This window comes from Erinaceus europaeus, chromosome 2 (genome assembly GCF_950295315.1).
Source record: "Erinaceus europaeus chromosome 2, mEriEur2.1, whole genome shotgun sequence".
In the NCBI taxonomy this organism is placed as follows: Eukaryota; Metazoa; Chordata; class Mammalia; order Eulipotyphla; family Erinaceidae; genus Erinaceus; species Erinaceus europaeus.
Genome location: NC_080163.1, coordinates 110,133,118 through 110,151,405, shown reverse-complemented (window position 1 = coordinate 110,151,405; position 18,288 = coordinate 110,133,118). Strand labels below are relative to the sequence as shown.

The following is an 18,288-nucleotide window of genomic DNA, read 5'->3' as shown; positions in this document are numbered from 1 at the left end:
GACTTTTCCACATCCAGTTTTATATTTTCAGATTTATTTATTTATTTATTTTTAATGAAAGAGGAGAGAATGAGGAAGAGAGTGAGATCAGTAAGTACATTGTTCAGCATATGGTGACACCAGCGATCGAGACTGAACTTGGGCCCCCCCCAGGCAGTGCAAGTCCAGTGCTCAGGTACTACGCTATCTCCTGATCCTCAGCCAGTTTTAGCTGTGGAGTTTGGCTAGGTCAGTTCTTGTGTTACAAAGTGTCTCTCCCTGACTGAATGTTCACTATGAGAAGGATTTTATTGTCATTGCCAATTAATGTTTACAGCCAATGTTTCTGTTAAGTCACCTGTCTGGCAAGAGTGTGGTTGGAATTGTTTCCAAAAGTCTTAAAGACTAAGCTTACAGTTGTATGATGTTTTCACTTTACCACAGCAAGGGGAAACATTCAGAACCTGGCTCATTTGCTATTGGTTTGTTTGGAAAAACTTGAGAGAAGTGGGAGATAAAGTTTTAGGTCAAGGACAGACACTGGAGAAGAAAATTGATTCAATTTTGATGTAAAATAGAACAAGTGCCCCAGGAAATCCTAATCTTCCAGAGGCCAGAGCAGAGGCTCCTGTTGGTGAATTCTCTAATAAACAGCTTCATGAGGGCTCCAAAAATGTGAATTTACACAATTGTTGGTGGATAAATAGACAGTATTATTATTACTATCTGTTCCTCTACTTTGTTATTTAAGTATACTCTTAACATCTCTAACTACATTATAACTCTCCACATTGTAGATAAATTGGAGCTACATGGAAGTTTATATATAGCAAGTCTACATTCTGCTTGCACTGAAAGGTTAAGTTAGTTGTTTCCTGAGCACAAACCTTGTTTCTTCTTCTAAAACTGATTACAAGGGAAATAATGATTTACAAGGCTATTGTCACATGGGTACAGTTTCTTCTTTTTTTTTTTTTTAATATTTATTTATTTATTTATTTTCTCTTTTGTTGCCCTTGGTTTTTTATTGTTGTAGTTATTATTGCTGTTGTTGTCATTGTTGTTGGATAGGAAAGAGAGAAATGGAGAGAGGAGGGGAAGACAGAGAGGGGGAGAGAAAGATAGACACCTGCAGACCTGCTTCACCGCCTGTGAAGCGACTCCCCTGCAGGTGGGGAGCCGGGGCTCGAACCGGATCCTTATACCGGTCCTTGCACTTCGCGTCATGTGTGCTTAACCCACTGCGCTACCGCCGGACTCCCATGGGTACAGTTTCTTACCTCTCTGTAATAGCTGTCTGTACATCACTCCCATTACCAAGAATGTTCCTCCATCATCATGCACTGGATGCACTGAGTTTCCAGTGCCCTCTCAACCCCCTCAGGATTGACTTTGCCACAGCAAACCACACCTAGTCCAATTTCACCCAGTGTTTTTCCTTTCTTTCCTTGTGTCTTAAGTTCTACCTATGAGTGAGATCATCTGGCATTTGCCTTTCTCCTTCTGGCTTATCTAATTTAGCATCCTTTCTTCAAGTTCCATCAAAGATGTGGCAGAGGAGATGTCATCATTTCTTATAGCTGAGTAGTATCCTGTTACATATTGTCTCTCTCTCACAACTTTCTTAACCACTCATCTGTTGTTGGGCATCTGGGTTGTTTCCGTGTTTGGACTTTTACAAATAGTGCATTATAAGGAGCCAGGTGGTGGCACACCCAGTTGAGTGTACATTACAATGTGCAAGGTCCCAGGTTCAAGGATCTGGGTTCACTCCCCCCCCCCATACCCTCCCCACATCCCCACCTGCAGGGGGAAAGTTTTGCAAGTGGTAATAAAGCAGTGCTGTAGATGTCTCTTTATCTCCCTCTTCTTTCTCAATTTCTCTTTGTCTGTAGCCAATAAATAAATATTAAATATTAATGTGCAGCTTCATTGTTTTGAGAAAAAAATATAGATTAAGTATTCTGTACAATGAAGTAATTTTGTCCAAATAGTGTTATTTTGTCAAAGGGATAATGAAGTTAACCATATATATATATCCCTTTTTGAGACTAAGAGGTTAAATAAAGTTCTGCTCAGTAAAACAGTGGCAGAGTGATAAACTTGATAAGTTATGAGAAAGTTTTTGGTATACAGCCAAGAATCTGAAAATGAATGCTTTATGATTGTGTCACAGACTTTTTTTTTTTTTTACCAAGTAAGATAAGTTTCAAAATCTTTGTTTTTAGGAGACCAAATTGATTACTGATGATTAAAACTAATAGATGGTTTTAGACCAGCATGTTTATTTGTTTTTGTTTTTAAATTTTATTTTGGCATGTACCAGACCACTGCTCAGCTCTGGCTTACGGTAGTGTGGGAGAGTGAACCTTGGACTTTGGAGCCTCAAGCATGAGAGTCTGTTTGCATAACCATTATGCTATCTACCCCGGCCCCAAAATATATTTATTGATCAGAAGAGAGAGAACCATAGTATCATTTAGGTTTGTGAGATCCCTAGGATCAAACTAAGAACCTATTGCTTGACAGTCCAACGTTTTATCCATTGTGCTAACTCTAGCCTCTGCCCCCTTCTGCTCTCATATCTTTTAACATTTTTTTTTTTCAGTAGTTCTTAGTGAATTCAGCCTGGGAAGAGGCCTAGATCAAGCCTGTCACTTCACCTTCCAAATGTGTTGGACTTCTCATGTCTTCTTCTAGTCTCCCCTATTCCAGGCTACTTGTTTTGGGTTCTTTGACTTCTTTCAGTGGTGACATTTGCAGATCCCTCTGCATAATTCTTAGTGATGTTCTTCCAAACACTCTTCAGTATCCATGATGCCTTTAAAATTTATACATCAAAGTTGAGTGGAGTGTTCCAGCTGTTGAGTAAACCACAAAAGGTGTTTACAGTGATATTTGTACGTCTTGAACTTGACTACATCAGCAGACATTGTACAGCGATGTTTGTATGTCTTAAGCTTTGCTGGATCAGCAGACATTGTAAGCTTCCTTTGTGAGTCTAGCTGGTGTCTCATTTTTAGTCAGGCCAGCTTTCTTCCTAGTGAGGAAGGCACATTGAGAGAGGGTGATAGAGGAAATAATGATCACCATACAGACTGTTGTTAGGTTGCTGGTACTGCCAGCTAAGCCAGAAGAAGCAACAACATGATGACATAGCCTGGCAGTACTAGAATGAACTCCTTGTAGTGTAGACATCCATTGTGGAGTAGATTCAATGGGGATCAGGGACATCAATAACTTTTTAATTTATGCAAATATATCTTTTTTTTCCTTTTTATCATTTTTTGTGGGGGAGGGGAGTTGATTGTTCATAGCACCTCCCCATGGTAGGTGTCTGTAGAACACTGTCACCCCCAGCATAGGTCCTTTCCACTATCACACACTGGGGCCCCAAAGCCTCTCTCCTTCCACAGAGTCCTTTGCTTCAGTGCAGTATACTATACCCAGTCCAGATTTTACTTTCATTTTCCCTCTTTCCTACCCTTTTCCCCTCCTTCCTTTCCTTCCTTCCTTCCTTCTTTCCTTCCTTCCTTCCTTCCTTCCTTCCATCCTTCCTTTCTTCCTTTTATTATTATCTTTATTTATTTATTGGATAGAGACAGTCAGAAACTTAGAGGGAATGGGGAGATAGAGAGGAAAGAGCCAGAGAGACACCTGAAGTCCTGCTTCACTACTTGCAAAGCTTTTGCTGCAGGTGGGGACTGGGGACTCAAACCCTGGTCCTTGTGCATTGTAATATGTGCACTCAACCAGGTGTGCCACCACCCAGCCACCTGTCCTAGTTTCTCAAGTTTTACATATAGGTGAGGTCATCTAGTATTTTACCTTCTCTTTTTGGCTTATCTCTGTTGTATGCTTCACATTGGTTTGGTCTCACTCTCCCCCCGCCAGGAGAATTGGTTTGGCCCTTGCTAGTTACGCGCCTCTCTTTCTCCCTGCCCCCTATGCTACATAGTTCTGGAGTTCTTGGCGTGGCGGCCGGAGGAGAAGGATGCAGGACAGATCTGTGTGGTGACTGGTTTGGGTTAGTTTATGAATCGTTGTTCGTGAATAAAGAAATAGAGCTTCCTGGCCCAGCCGTGTGTCCGTGAGTCTCTGTCTACCGCTGCGAAGCTAGCCTGGCCTGCTGGAGCCCTGAATTTTAATGACATATCTCACTTAATAGGATTCTTCTAAGTTCCATGCAAGATCAGGCAAAGGTGATGACTTCATCATTTTTAATAGCTGAAAAAATATATATATAAACAAACTTTCTCATCTGTTGTCCTCAACAAATCTTTAACATTGAGGTGATGACATTTGGATATACTGTTTGCTTTTAGTGGTTGCTATTAGTCATTAATGTATAATTTGCAATTCTGTTAACATTACATTTTGTTTTAAACAGACCTCATACTTTGTGGTTTGCTTAGGCCCAATGCTGATTTTCTTATAGTCCTGGTCGGAAATATTAATGAAAATAATCAAAGGTATCTAACATAAAAAATCTTCACTAACTTTCTTCTTAATATCATAGCATATGATAGGAAAGATTAGGAATATATTGTTGGGCATTAAGCCAGCCCCCCCCATCCATCCTCCATTGCTGACACTGTGGCCTATTTACATAATCATTGATTTGCCTAAAAGATTCCCACCCATTCCATTGATCTATCTTCTTTCTACCTGGAGACCCGCTCTGCCTGCAGCGTAACATTAATCCCACCAGTTAAAACCTCGCAATAGTTGCTAAGGAAGCTCCACCTTTCCAGCATGCTTTTACCTCTCTCCACCCCCTTTCCTAGCCATTTCCATTTCTGACTTGCCACTTCTGGTTTTATCCTATAAAAGTCACTTCTGTTTCTGGTTTCTCTCTCTTTCTGTGTCCTGTCCTGGAGGAAGGCAGGTGTGTAGACAGGGAGGTGGACACTGGCCATTGAGGTTTGGCGCCACATGGCTTAACCCGCTGTGCTCACACCCGCCTCTGGGACTCCCGCATGAATAAAGATTTGTATTGCTACTGCCACTAGCTTGGTTCCTGGGTCCATCTCTCCCGCCTGTAAAGCTAGCCCGGCAGTATATTTTTATTGTGATTAATGGTTTACATCCAGTAATAAAGTACAGTAACAAAAAAATAAAATACACTAGTTTGTACATGTATAACATTTCTCAGTTTTCCACATAATAATTCAACCCTCTCTAGGTCCTCTGACAGCTTATCCTAGGACCTGAACCTCCCACCCCAGAGTCCTTTACTTCGGTGCAATACACCAAAGAAATATACTTTTTTTTAAACAAGATTTCTTTTTTTAGTTTTTGTTTATTTATTTATTGTATAGAGACATCCAGAAATTGAGAGGGAGAAGGAAACAGAGAACGAGATAGAGACATCTGTAGCACTGCTCCACCACTTATGAAGCCTCCCCCCTGAAAGTGGGGACCAGGGTCTTGAACTCAGGTCCTTGCTCCTTGTAACATGTGTGCTCAACCAGGTGTGTGACCATCAGGCTCCAGGAATATAATTTAACTTAATCTTATGATACAGTTTATTATTGAATTGGGATGCGAACAGGAGCCTCTATGCCAAGTTAGTAAGAAGGAAGAAGAGAGTGCTTAGTTGATAGATAACATTCTATTCAAAACAGGCGACCAAATCCTTGTCTCTCAAGCCATCTTCTTTTCCTATAAAAGCAAATCTGTCTGTTGGATCCAATGGACAGTTCACCTCTCCAGTAAATGGAAACTCCCCATTCAGGAAGCAGCATTTGCAGTAATTGCAGACGAAAATTGTCAAAAGGATATAAAAATCCTTGTGTGAAAGCCTGATGAGAAATGGTATTTATATATTCTCATATCTTTTACCCACAAGATGAATGAACAAAAGGGAAATAGTTATATTGTACTGAAAAACCCTAGTAAATATGACCATAACCAAGTGACCAGTACACCATCATGAATATTGAAATTTGAGCATTGTGTCTCCTGGCATGACTCACTGAGGGGCACAATGCCACTTCTAGTTTGAGTTGTGCTTGCCAAAATATATCACCTGACTTTAATCAAGAGGAAGCATTGGACAAACCCAGATTGGGGAATATTCTTTGAGATAGCTGGGTAATACTCTTCACATGTTAATCCTTTAGGGGAAGGCGACAACTGCATGCAGTGCATGATCCTTGAGGAGAAAAAAACAACAACTGGGGGGGGGAACAAGCAAAGTTTACATAAGATTGGCTCTATATTATCTAAAACATCATATGTGGCCGGCTAATTTGTTGTTTTTGTTCATCGTGATTGTGGTTGTGTGGGATTTTAACATAGCTGGGTGAGGAACACACAGGGATTCTTTGTGCTATTTTGGGAACTTTTTTGTAAGTCTGAAAGTATTTCAAAATGAAGCTAAGCAACATCACAAGCAAGAAAGACTCCAACTCAGATGAGAAACTTAAGACTCATACTTCTACTTTTTGTCTATAGTTTGGTTGGCATTTGACTTGGCTTTCTTTGCTTCCTGAACAACTGAGGTTCTAAATCAGTGATTTAGGAATAAGTGAGGCATTATCATGATGCATTGCGACTACTTGTTGAAAGGTTTTGCTTAATTAATTTACCTATTTATTTTTCAGAGTTGTAATTACATCTGTAGATTTCCAGTGGCTTTGTAGGTTACTTGAGCTTTACTCTCCTGGACACTAATTCCTAGCTGGAAACTTAAGTTCTGTAATTAATTTAATGGCTTGTTTCTGTTTTTATTATTATGTCCTGATCAGGTTAATCCCATGGATTCTTCTGCTACACACCATAGATTGAATTTTGTATTTGTTGATTGTCTCATAGGAGAACTTTTTTTTTGTTGTTTACTTAAAAGTATTTAAATGTGAAAGGTCATTCTAAATGTCTTTCTCTTAGAAAAGGCAACCTAGAGTTTTTAGAATTACAATAAATAAGTAAAGTTACACTGGCTTAAGCACCTTTTATCAGACAGTTAGAATGGGTGGAGGGTACCAGTACATTGGGAGGTGTTTCTGCTAGCTGGTATGACTCAGACTTTTAAGTCTGGAAGATTTAACTTAACTAGGCTGTTTTTACCAGTGTGAAAAAAGAAAAGACATAGACTTGGAAGCCAGGAGACAGAGTTTTGTATCCCAGATCCATTGCTGCTTATTATTGTGCTTTAGATAGGTCATTCAGCTTTCCTGAGCCTTGAGTTTCTCATCTGTAAAACTGGAATGAGTACAGCAGCTGCACAGTCATGGTGATAGTAAAGTGGCTTGCACCATAGCTAGCCAGTGTGGGTACTTCCTGTTGGCTTTGTTCTTGCTTCCTACTAGGTGTCTGCAATGGATGAAAGTCACTTTGCTTAGAAAGACTTATAGTGATTGATAACACATGATTTTCAGTTTTACCAGTATTTCTCAAGTCATTTCTTATTCTGGGGAAATTATTTTCTGTTTTATATTAGCTTTTGCTCTAAAATTCATAAACAGGTGCCATTAATTTGATAGACTTTTCCTTCCATTGGGCTCTAGTGTATTCCTCTGAAATAACTTCATACAGACAAATATTAAATTTATTTTAGAAGAAAATCTGTTAACACAAAGACAGGATATATAGAGACAATTAGAAGGAAGCATTTTCCAAGTATAGCTTCCTTTTTTAAAAATTTTATTTAAGAAAGGATAAATTAACAAAACCATAGGGTAGGAGGGGTACAACTCCACACAATTCCCACCACCCAGTCTCCATATCCCACCCCCTCCCCTAATAGCTTTCCCATTCTCTATCCCTCTGGGAGCATGAACCCAGGGTCTTTGTGGGTTGCAGAAGCTGGAAGGTCTGGCTTCTGTAATTGCTTCACTGCTGAACATGGGTTGACTGGTCAGTCCATACTCCCAGTCTGCCTCTCTCTTTCCCTAGTAGGGTGGGTTTCTGGGGAAGCGGAGCTCCAGGACATGTTGGTGGGGTCTTCAATCCAGGGAAGCCTGGCCGGCATCCTGATGACATCTGGAACCTGGTGACTGAAAAGAGAGTTAACATCCAAAGCCAAACAAATTGTTGAGCAATCATGGACCCAAAGCTTGGAATAGTGGAGAGGAAGTGTTAGGGGGATACTCACTGCAAACTCTAGTGTACTTCTGCTTTCAGGTATATATTTTGCAGTAGTTTATGGATACGTGTGAACATATGCTCTCTCTCACAGAAACTGGTGTATATCTAGGTTTTGGGACTTTGTTAGAAAGTGAACCACCTGAGATGGAATAGCTTCCTTTTAAGTTTCAAGTGTGAGCTGGCTTTTTGATCCTCTGAGAAGGACCAAATTATTCCTAAAGTTCTGGTTCCTGTTTGACTGCAGTGTCAAAAGTAACTTTCTTTTACTAAATTTTCTGATTTTGGAATTATACCATGGTTGTGATTATACATTCAAGTGTTTAGGGCTGAAGGAACATGTCTGCAAAAGACTCTGACATGATCCAGATAAAAATCTGTGTGTGTGTGTGTGTGTATCCATGGAAAGTGTGTGTGTATGAGGGATTGATGAAATAATCCCCAAGGGGTTAGCAGCTGGTGAATTTGTATGAAAAGCGGGTTTTTTTTTTTTTTTTTGGTGCTTTTCTTATAACGTTAAAGCAGTCTCAATTTTTTATTGACTTGTTATGTTCATATGCTCAGAGAAAATGTAAGCAAGTAGCAGTTTCAGAGGAAGAGAAGGAAGGGATGAGGGAAACTGGAATCCTTGGATGAACAAGGAGGAATTAAAAAGTGAATAGTTCATTGCAATAATAATAGTAATAATAAAAAGTAGCCAAACCTCTCTAAGATGTTGTGAGAGCTATGGTGGTTATCTCTGCAGTGGAGGGCAGAGGAGGCACAGAACTTTGGTGGTGTGAAACTATTCCCCCGTGGTCTTATAATCCTGGAATCATTATTAAATCACCAATAAAAATGTTAAAATAAAAAAATGATTAGTTCAGTAAGTAGAAATTCAATACAAAGAAGCAGAACAAGATTGTTCTAATGTACTTTTTTCTTAAGCAAATAAATCTTTTATTTATTTTTTTTTGATAGAAGGATATGGATAGTTAAAAGAGTATGCTGCTGCTGTATTAAAACAGAGAAAACTCCTTGGACATGAGGTCATATGATAGAAAGAAAAGTATTTTTAAATGTGTATTTACAAGAAATATATATAAGGACAAAGTGCATAAGACAGAAACACTAGGGCTTTAAAAAGTATCCTACCTGAAAATTAAACATTAAACATTTTTTTAAAACTAAATATAAAAGAAATAAAATCCTTTCTCTTTTCTTTCATGTCACTGATGATACCTCTTTGGGGACTTCAGAAGCCAGCCAAAGGTAAGAAGAGATTTGGTTTCTTATGTGATACCTGTAAAGATAATATGTTCCTTTTTTTTTTTTTTTTTTAAGATTTTATTTATTTATGAGAAAGATAAGAGGAGAGAAAGAACCAGACATTACTCTGGCACACGTGTTGCTGGGGATCAAACTCACGACCTCATGCTTGAGAGTCCAAAGCTTTACCACTGCACCACCTCCCGGACCACAATATGTTCCTATTTTTGAAGACCTGGTGATTTTCTTCTGAGAAATATTTTCTCAGTTACTTTTTAAAAAAAGTAGCTCAAACTGACAATCTATTCATAAATCTTAAGCCACTCATTGGCATAGAAGGGACTGAGGTGCATGGAAAAGCTATATTTGTGCTTTGACCAATTCTGACCAGTCTCCTGGCAACTACACACAGATTCCTTTTGTCCCCTGCTGTTCACCATGGACTGGCTCAAAACTGGTTGTTCCAAACTGGCTAGAACTGTCCTAGGCAGACTCATCCTCAGCCCTCCCTTCTTCCTAGGACAGCTTGGATATATTATATTCTTAGGCCAACAGAAGCCTGCTCTCCCTTATTCCTAGGACAGCTTGGATATATTATATACTTAGGCCAACAGAAGCCTGCTCTCACCAGGGGTTTCCTCTTAGGAAAGAGTTTGTATTTGAGCTTTGAATACTCTTCAAAAGAAACTAATGTGGGTTCTTCTCTCCTCTCTCTCTCTCTCTCTCTCTCTCTCTCTCTCTCTGTCATTACCTTCATTTATTTATTGGATAGAGGCAGCCAGAAATTGAGAGGAGGAGGGGAGATAGAGAGGGAGGGAGACAGAGAGACACCTGCAGACCTGCTTCACCACTCACAAAGCTTTCTCCCTGCAGGTGGGGACCGGGGGCTTGAACCCGGGTCCTTGTGCACTCAACCAGGTGCGCTACCACCTGGCTCCAGTTCTTGTATCTCTTTAGTTGCATGCTAAGGCAGACACCTGGATTACATCTTTCTTTCTTTCTTTCTTTCTTTCTTTCTTTCTTTCTTTCTTTCTTTCTTTCTTTCTTTCTTTCTTTCTTTCTTTTTATTTAACAAATTTAATTAATTTTGTGGGGAATTAATGGTTTACAGTTGACATTAAAATACAATAATTGGTACATGTATAACATTTTCAGTTTTCCACACTCTAACCCCACCCCAGAGTCCTTTACTTTGGTACAATACACCAACTCCAGTCCAAGTTCTGCTTTGCTTTGTGTTTTCCCTTCTGTTCTTATTTTTCAACTTCTGTCTGTGAGTGAGATTATCTCATGTTCTTCCTTCTCTTTCTGACTTATCTCACTTCACATGATTCCTTCAAGCTCTATCCAAGATGAGGTGAAGAAGGTGGATTCACTATTTTTAATAGCTGAGTAGTATTCCATTGTGTATATGTACAACTTTATCTCATTTGTTATTGGGCGTCTAGGTTGCTTCCAGGTTTTGGCTATTACAGATTGTGCTGTTATAAATGTAGGTATACACAGATCTTCTCCCACTCTGTATGGAGTCTTTTTGTTTGGTGGTGGCTTCTTTTTGCTGTTTGATGTAGTTTTTTGATATTTTTTTTCAGTTTGATGTAGTCCCATTGGTTTATTTTTGTTTTTATCTTCCTTGCAGTTGGATTTGTATCATTGAAGATGCCTATAAAATTTAGATGGAAAAGAGTGCTGCCAATATTTTCCTTTAAGTTATTTGATAGCTTCTGGTCTAACATTCAAGTCTTTGATCCACTTGGAGTTTATTTTTGTGTCTGTGAAATGTAGTGATTCAGTTTCTTCCTTCTGCATGTTTCAGCCCAATTTTTTCATTAGCATTTGTTGAAGAGACTCTCCTTTCCACATTTAATAGTCTGGGTACCTTGTCTAAAGATTTTTCAATGCAGGTACCTGAAACTTTCCTGGGAACTCTACATTCTTGGAGTTGTTGTGGTAGTTTTAAGATGAAGACAGAGAGATAGAGTAAGTGAAAGAGACCACAGCTTGGAAACTTACTTTAATGCTGTGGGGACTGATCACAAACCTGTATTGTGTATATAGCAAAACAGTGCACTACCCAAGTGAGCTACTTTGCTGGCCCTGGAGGGTTTTTTTTTTTTTTTTTTTATTTCCCAGTTTAAATTTAATTTAATTTCTCTTTTTATTATTGAAGTGTGTATGTAGGCAATGATATTTGGGACCAAACGATTTTTCAGAATAGTTCCATATGGCATTGCTTTCCATTTCTGTGTGAATGTAGTTTTATTTTAGCCTATTTTTTTCCTATGGAAAGCCTCTGGCTTTTCTGTTTATTTATTTATTTTTTTCTTAAGGAACAGAAGCTGGAGGTTACAGTAAAGATATGAAACCTTACATATTAATTTAAAATTGCTCTTGTTTCGTTTAATTCAACTGTAGCTTTATAGGTTGACATAAAAAAATGGGGACTGACCAGTACCACTTATTAGCATAGTAAGTACCTCTTGGAAGAGATGTACTTCTTGAACAGGACACTTTCCCCCTTTCTTCTGGACAGGAAACTTTTCTTTTTCTTCTTTTTTTTGAACAGGACCCTTTTCTTTCTCATTTTAGGCTTGTGTGTCATTTGATTTTGTTATAATGAGTTTCTTCTCTGGTGCTTGTAAAAAAAATTTTTTTTGATCTTAAAGGAAAATGTTACTTTAGAAAGGAAACAAGCTGGTTTGCACTATGAAATCCATGGCTGAAAGATTCCTTAAATAACTTATAACATTACTAAAATGTTGTGTTGTTAGTAAAGTAGAACTAAGTATCTGTTAGTTCCCACCTTTGTATCAGGTGGTGGCACTTACACCCAGCTGAGAAGTAGAGGGACCTGGCCAAATGATGAAGAACTTTGTGGTTCAGAGAGCAGACTCCTGGCTCCATGGTTGGGTCAGATGCCAGCTTCTCCACCTGCCAGCCTTGAGTCCCTCCCTCCTTTGTATGTCAGTGTCCTCTGAACAGGGCCTAGCTCCGACTGTCAGCTGTTGTTATGATTGCTTTAGTGATAGGTTCTCTACTGGAATTAGAAATATAGATGCAAAAAAAAAAAAAAGAAATATAGATGCAATTGTTAAATCTCCCAAAAGAAAGAAAGGAAGGAAGGGGAAAAAGAAAAGAAAGAAAAGGGAAACCCTATAATAATGGGGAAACCCTATAATAATGGGGAGCAAAATTCACATCTAGAGGCTGCTTTCTGATTGGTACATATAAGGTGATGGGAATGTTGGAGGTGAGAGCTAGGGTTTATTTATTTATTTACTTTTTATTGTTGTTGTAGTTGTTGTTGTTATTGATGTGGTTGTTGGATAGGACAGAAAGAAATGGAGAGAGGAGGGGAAGACAGAGGAGGAGAGAAAGATAGACACCTACAGACTTGCTTCACTGCCTGTGAAGCGGCCCCCCTTCCCTTGCAGGTGGGGAGCCTGGGGCTCCAACCAGGATCCCACGCTGGTCCTTGTACTTTGTGCCACGTGCGCTTAGCCTGCTGTGCTACCGCCAGACCCCCAAGAGCTAATAATCTGCTGCTACCGCCTGATCCCCAAGAGCTAAGGTGATTTCTGCTAAGTCTTGTTATGAACAGAATTAATAAAGTGATAAGACACGTGAGTTGAAAGCTGGAACAAAAGAGCTTGATGTGAGCATCACATTTTATTTCATCTTAATCCGCTGCCTCTACCAGAAAATTTTTTGGGTATTTATTTGTTTATTTATTTAGTCCCTTTTGTTGCCCTTGTTGTTTTTTATTGTTGTAGCTATTATTGTTGTCATCGTTGTTAGATAGGACAGAGAGAAATGGGGAAGACAGGGGGGAAGAAAGATAGACACCCGCAGACCTGCTTCACCACCTGTGAAGCGACTCCCCTGCAGGTTGGGGAGCCTGGGGATCCCTACACGGGTCCTTGCACTTTGTGCCACCTGCACTTAACCCGCTGTGCTATCGTCCCACCTCCTTTCTGTGCTTTTTAAGGCTAATACCTTGATAGTTTGTTTGCTTTTTTATTTTTCTTCCTGTTTTTTTCAACATGCTATAGATATTATATTTACATTTTATTCAGTAAGATATTTTTCTCTAGTGAGAAAAAATATTGAATATAAAAGCAAAACTATAACACTAGTAATCTCACCATGTAGCCATAGACTATGTAATGATATTGTGTATGTATCAAATAGCCATTATATTATAGATATTGTATTGTAACTCCTCTTTCTTAAACTTAACAGTATGAAAAGTTATATTTGTGAATTAAAATATCTATTATCCATAGTTGTCTATTATAAAAGATTGTGACATGAATAGTTAAAATTAATGTTTATTTAAAACAGCATGTCTGGGGCTGGGTTGTGGTGCAGTTGGTTGAGCGCACATGTTAGAAAGTGCAAGGACCCAGGTTCCTGCCCCTGGTCCCCACCTGCAGGGGAAAGCTTCATGAGTGCTGAAGCAGGGCTGCACGTAGCACCCCCCTCCTCTTTCTCTCTCACCCCCCTCCCCCTCAATTTCTGGCTGTCTCTATCCAATAAACTAATAAAAATTTAAATAAAAATAAAACAGTATGTTTGTATTTCACTGTTATGAATGTTAATGACATTGTTTTAACCTAAACATTAGGATTTTGTTCTTAATGCATACTGTTGTTTTTTATTTTCAACAGGTGTTTGCATATGATCACTGTTTTTGGTCTATGGATGAATCTGTCAAAGAAAAATATGCAGGTAATAGAATACAGTGTCTTATTATGTACAGATAATATAGAAGTGATGTGTTCTTTTTTCTCCCACAAAATATCACAGTATCATTTTGTATAGCTTTAAAAACTATATAGAGCATCCTGTGATCTTTGCTGAATCACTTCATTTTGGATGGGGTGTGAAGAAACCATATTAAGTGAGATAAGCCAGGGGCTGGGTGGTGGCGCACCTGGTTGAGTGCACATGTTACAATGAGAAAGGACCTGAGTTTGAGTTCCCAGTCTCCACCTACAAGGCAAAAGCTTTGCGAGTGGTGAAGCAGTGTTGCAAGTATATCTCTCCCTCTCTATCACCCCTCCCCTCTTGATTTCTAGCTGTCTCTATCCAATAAATAAGTAAAGATAATAGCGAGATAAGCCAAAAAGAGATGAGTGAAATGAGCTCACTTGTATACAGAAATTGAGAAATAAAAACAGAAGGGGAGACACAAAGTAGAACTTGGACTGGTTTAGTGTAGTGCACCAAAGTAAAGGATTCTGGGAGGGCAGTGGGGCTTTTAGGTGAATAATGAAGGAGGAGGTAGACTAGGGGTAAGAGTGTTTTGCCAAAAACTGAGAAGTGCCACACATGTATCAACAACTGTATTTACTGTTTATTGTAAATCATTAATTCCCCCAATAAAAATCACAAAAGAAGTTTTTTTATTGATTGGGAAATAGGTTAGTTCTGTCTTTAGAATAAGATGTTAAAGTTTATAGGGTATAGGAATGGGTCTTCATATAAGCTCAGAAGCACAGAGAACCACTTAAGTCCCCTAGAGAGGCATTGTGTTGGAATGAAAGAGTGCCAGCCAGGGAAAAAAGGAAAACTTCAAGTTTAATCTGAGTTCTACTCCCAACTGCCTCTTTGACTTTGAGTTAATCCTTTAAGCTGAGTTGTATTTTTATCTCTTTGATGCAAAGGAGTATATGATGTTCTTTAAATTGCTTTTGCATGTGTTATTATTTTTTCTCTTCTTTTAAAAATATTTATTCCCTTTTGTTGCCCTGGTTTATCGTTGTTGTTGTTGTTATTATTATTGTTATTGCTGTCATTGTTGAATAGGACAGAGAGAAATGGAGAGAGGAGGGGAAAATAGAGAGGGGAAGAGAAAGATAGACACCTGCAGACCTGCTTCAATACCTGTGAAGCGACTCCCCTGCAGGTGGGAAGCCGGGGGCTTGAACTGGGATCCTTACGCTGGTCCTTGCACTTTGTGCCACATGCGCTTAAACCGCTGTGCTACCACCTGACTCCCAGGTTCTATTATTTTACTCTTCTCAGTGATGACTATCTCAGACTTCCTTTCACCATTAGTTTAAGACTACACTGACAGCCATTTATTTCCTTTATTCCTAACTGCTTAGTACTTCCTTTTAAAGTAAAGCACATTGTTTTAGTGTCTGTTTCAAAATATTAAAATCTGGCTAGCCCAGTGATAACTTTAAGCTTTGGTCAATACTGGAAGTGTGTAATGTGCTAATATGGGGGTTTGTCTGGGAAATGAGGCATAAGTGGAATGCTATTGAAAATTTTTGTTGTTATTTTATTTTAATGAGAAATATATAATGACAGAAAAAATACATGATTTTGAGAAAATTTTGCTCATTTTCTGTTATATGCTAGCTAGAAGGACATAAGCCTTTGAAAGCATTCATCAGGTTAAAATTTTTGTTTAGGGATAAACAAACTTTAAAAAAAAAGTGCAATTTTGAGGGTTTAAATGCTGTTTGCCATGGAGGTTATTTGGGTAGGGGCATAGGACTGGGGTGTTAGGTACAGTGTGAAACTGTACCCCTACAATATTATAATCTCATAAACTACTATAAGGTCACTATTGAATCACCATAATAAAGCTTTTAAAAATGTTCATAAATAGTTTAGGCTTCAAATAATCAGTTCTCATTCTTTCAGGTCAAGATGATGTTTTCAAATGCCTTGGGGAAAATATCCTTCAGAATGCTTTTGATGGCTATAATGCATGCATCTTTGCCTACGGACAGACAGGTAATGTTAAATAATGTGTAAGGGTCATAATTGAGAAAATACCCAAAGAATCTTATCAGTTATGATGGGCTAAGAGTGTTTTGACTTTGTACCTCTGGTTGACAGGATGGAAAATCTATTTAAAGTGAAGGAAACACTTTTGTAATAGTATACCATATAGCTCACCCAACTGAAAACTATTCTTTTTACTTTTTAAATTTTTATTATTATTTTTTAAATACGAGAGTACTACTCAGCTCTGGTTTATGGTGGTGTGGGGATTGAACTTGGGACTTTGGAACCTCAGGTCATGAGAGTCTCTTTGCATAACCATTATGCTATCTACCCCAACTCAAAACTATTCTTCATAGGAATATGTTTATGATGTTTTCATGAAGCAGAAAGCTGTATTGGTTCTAGGAATAGGAACTCTGAGTCTGATCATCCCAACTCCAGCTCTGCTACTTCTCCTGCGTAGCTGTGAAGCTGGCATTTCAGTTTCCATATTTGTCAAATGGTAATCTTAGGGTTGTTTAATTCACTTATAAAACTATCAGTTCATTAGCTTTCTGCATTGCAGAAGATTCTTGACCATGCCATTTACACCAAGTACATGTGGGGGTGTCATAATGAGTTAGAATTTGAAAAGTTTTTTAAAGTGTTGTAAACATTTTAGGTTTATGGTCAATCGTTAAGTAAGAATAGCAGCAACCTGTTTGATTGGAAGAGTGTTTATAGAATTGCTGCCATTGAGAAATGAAAGTTATTCTTCACTACTTCTGTGGCTTCTCTTTGCAGACGGGGACACGGGCTTGAACCCAGGTCCTTGAGCACTGTAATGTATGCATTCAACCAGGTGCACCACTGCCTGGCCCCTGAAAGTTATTCGTGCACCACTGCCTGGCCCCTGAAAGTTATTCTTAAATTTAGACCATCAGTGATCTTAATTTTTTTCTGTTTTCCTTTGTTTTAAAAGTTGGCTTTAATGAATATGTATTTCTAAAAAAATAAATAAATAAAAGTAAGAGTAGAGAAAGAAGATTGCTTTTTGGTTTTTATACCCTTGCCAAATGGTAGTAAGTTAATTTTCTCTGGGGCATTTTGGAATGGCCTACATGCTGTTGCTGTGGTTAGTGGTTGGAACAGTGTGCATCTTAAGTATCTTCCCAGTTAATTTTAGAAAACTGTTCAGACCCCTTTCTTTCTTTTTTTCTTTTTGTCATCCTTAGGGCTTGACTATTCTAGATTGATTTTTCTCAGAGAGATAGGAGACAAAGAGTGGTCTGGGAGGTGGCTCACTGGATAAAGCACTGGACTCTCAAGCATGAGTTTAATCCTCCGAAGCTCATGTACCAGAGTGATGTCTGGTTTAGTTAACCTAAAACTATGTTGCTGACCGACCTTCCTTCCTTCCTTCCTTCCTTCCTTCCTTCCTTCCTTCCTTCCTTCCTTCCTTCCCTCCCTCTCTCCCTCCCTCCCTCCCTCCCTCCCTCCCTTCCTTCCTTCCTTCCTTCCTCTTTAATGTGGTACCAGTAAGTAAACCCAGGACATTATGCGTGATGATACTTCTGAGAGGCATCCAGTCCCAATATTTTATTATTTAGAAAGAGAGAGAGAGGGAGGGAGGGAGAGAGATTAGATAGAAGACAGCATATGGAGCTCGCTTGGTGCTGTCCATGGTGTTCCCATGTGGTTCTGAGGCTTGAACCCAGTGTCTTCCATACAACATGGCATATGCTCTTTTGGCCAAGCTGTCTCTTAGTCTCCTTTCAATTATTTTTGGTAATTTATTTTTGATGTATGACTGATTGAAGAAGGAATTTTTGTTTCTTCTTATTGAGTATTTGCTTTTGACTTTCAATCACATGCCATAGGATTTTTCTGTGCTTAATTAATCTCATATTTGGGTGTATTATTAAATTTGGGGCATTTTCTGAGCAATATTTTCTTTTTTCTTTGTTTAGTTATTCCTAGGATTTTTTTTCAAGCACCATCCCACTGCTCCCACAGAACCTTTTTTATTTTACTTTCTTTTTTTTTTCATTTTCAATCTCAGATTGAACAAGAGAGTGCAAGATAGACTGAGAGAAGCGACACCACAGTACTACTCTACCACTCATGGACCTAACCCCTTGATTCTGTGTATGGTGCACCTATGTGGTCCTGGGGGCTTGAATATCCTGTTCTCATGTATAGTTAAGTGTGGTTTCTCTTGACCTGAGCTCATTGCTAAGTAATTTA

General features: G+C 38.8%; 1 protein-coding gene across 2 annotated transcripts in view; it reads left to right on the top strand.

The window, feature by feature from the left end:
- Positions 1-18,288, top strand: part of KIF13B (kinesin family member 13B) — a 240,868-nt gene that overhangs the window by 72,072 nt on the left and 150,508 nt on the right. For both annotated transcript variants that reach the window (XM_060184901.1, XM_060184902.1), the window contains exons 3-5: positions 9,306-9,318; positions 13,986-14,046; positions 15,976-16,068. In XM_060184901.1, coding sequence (XP_060040884.1) covers positions 9,306-9,318; positions 13,986-14,046; positions 15,976-16,068 — 167 coding nt within the window. The remainder of the gene's footprint in view (positions 1-9,305; positions 9,319-13,985; positions 14,047-15,975; positions 16,069-18,288) is intronic.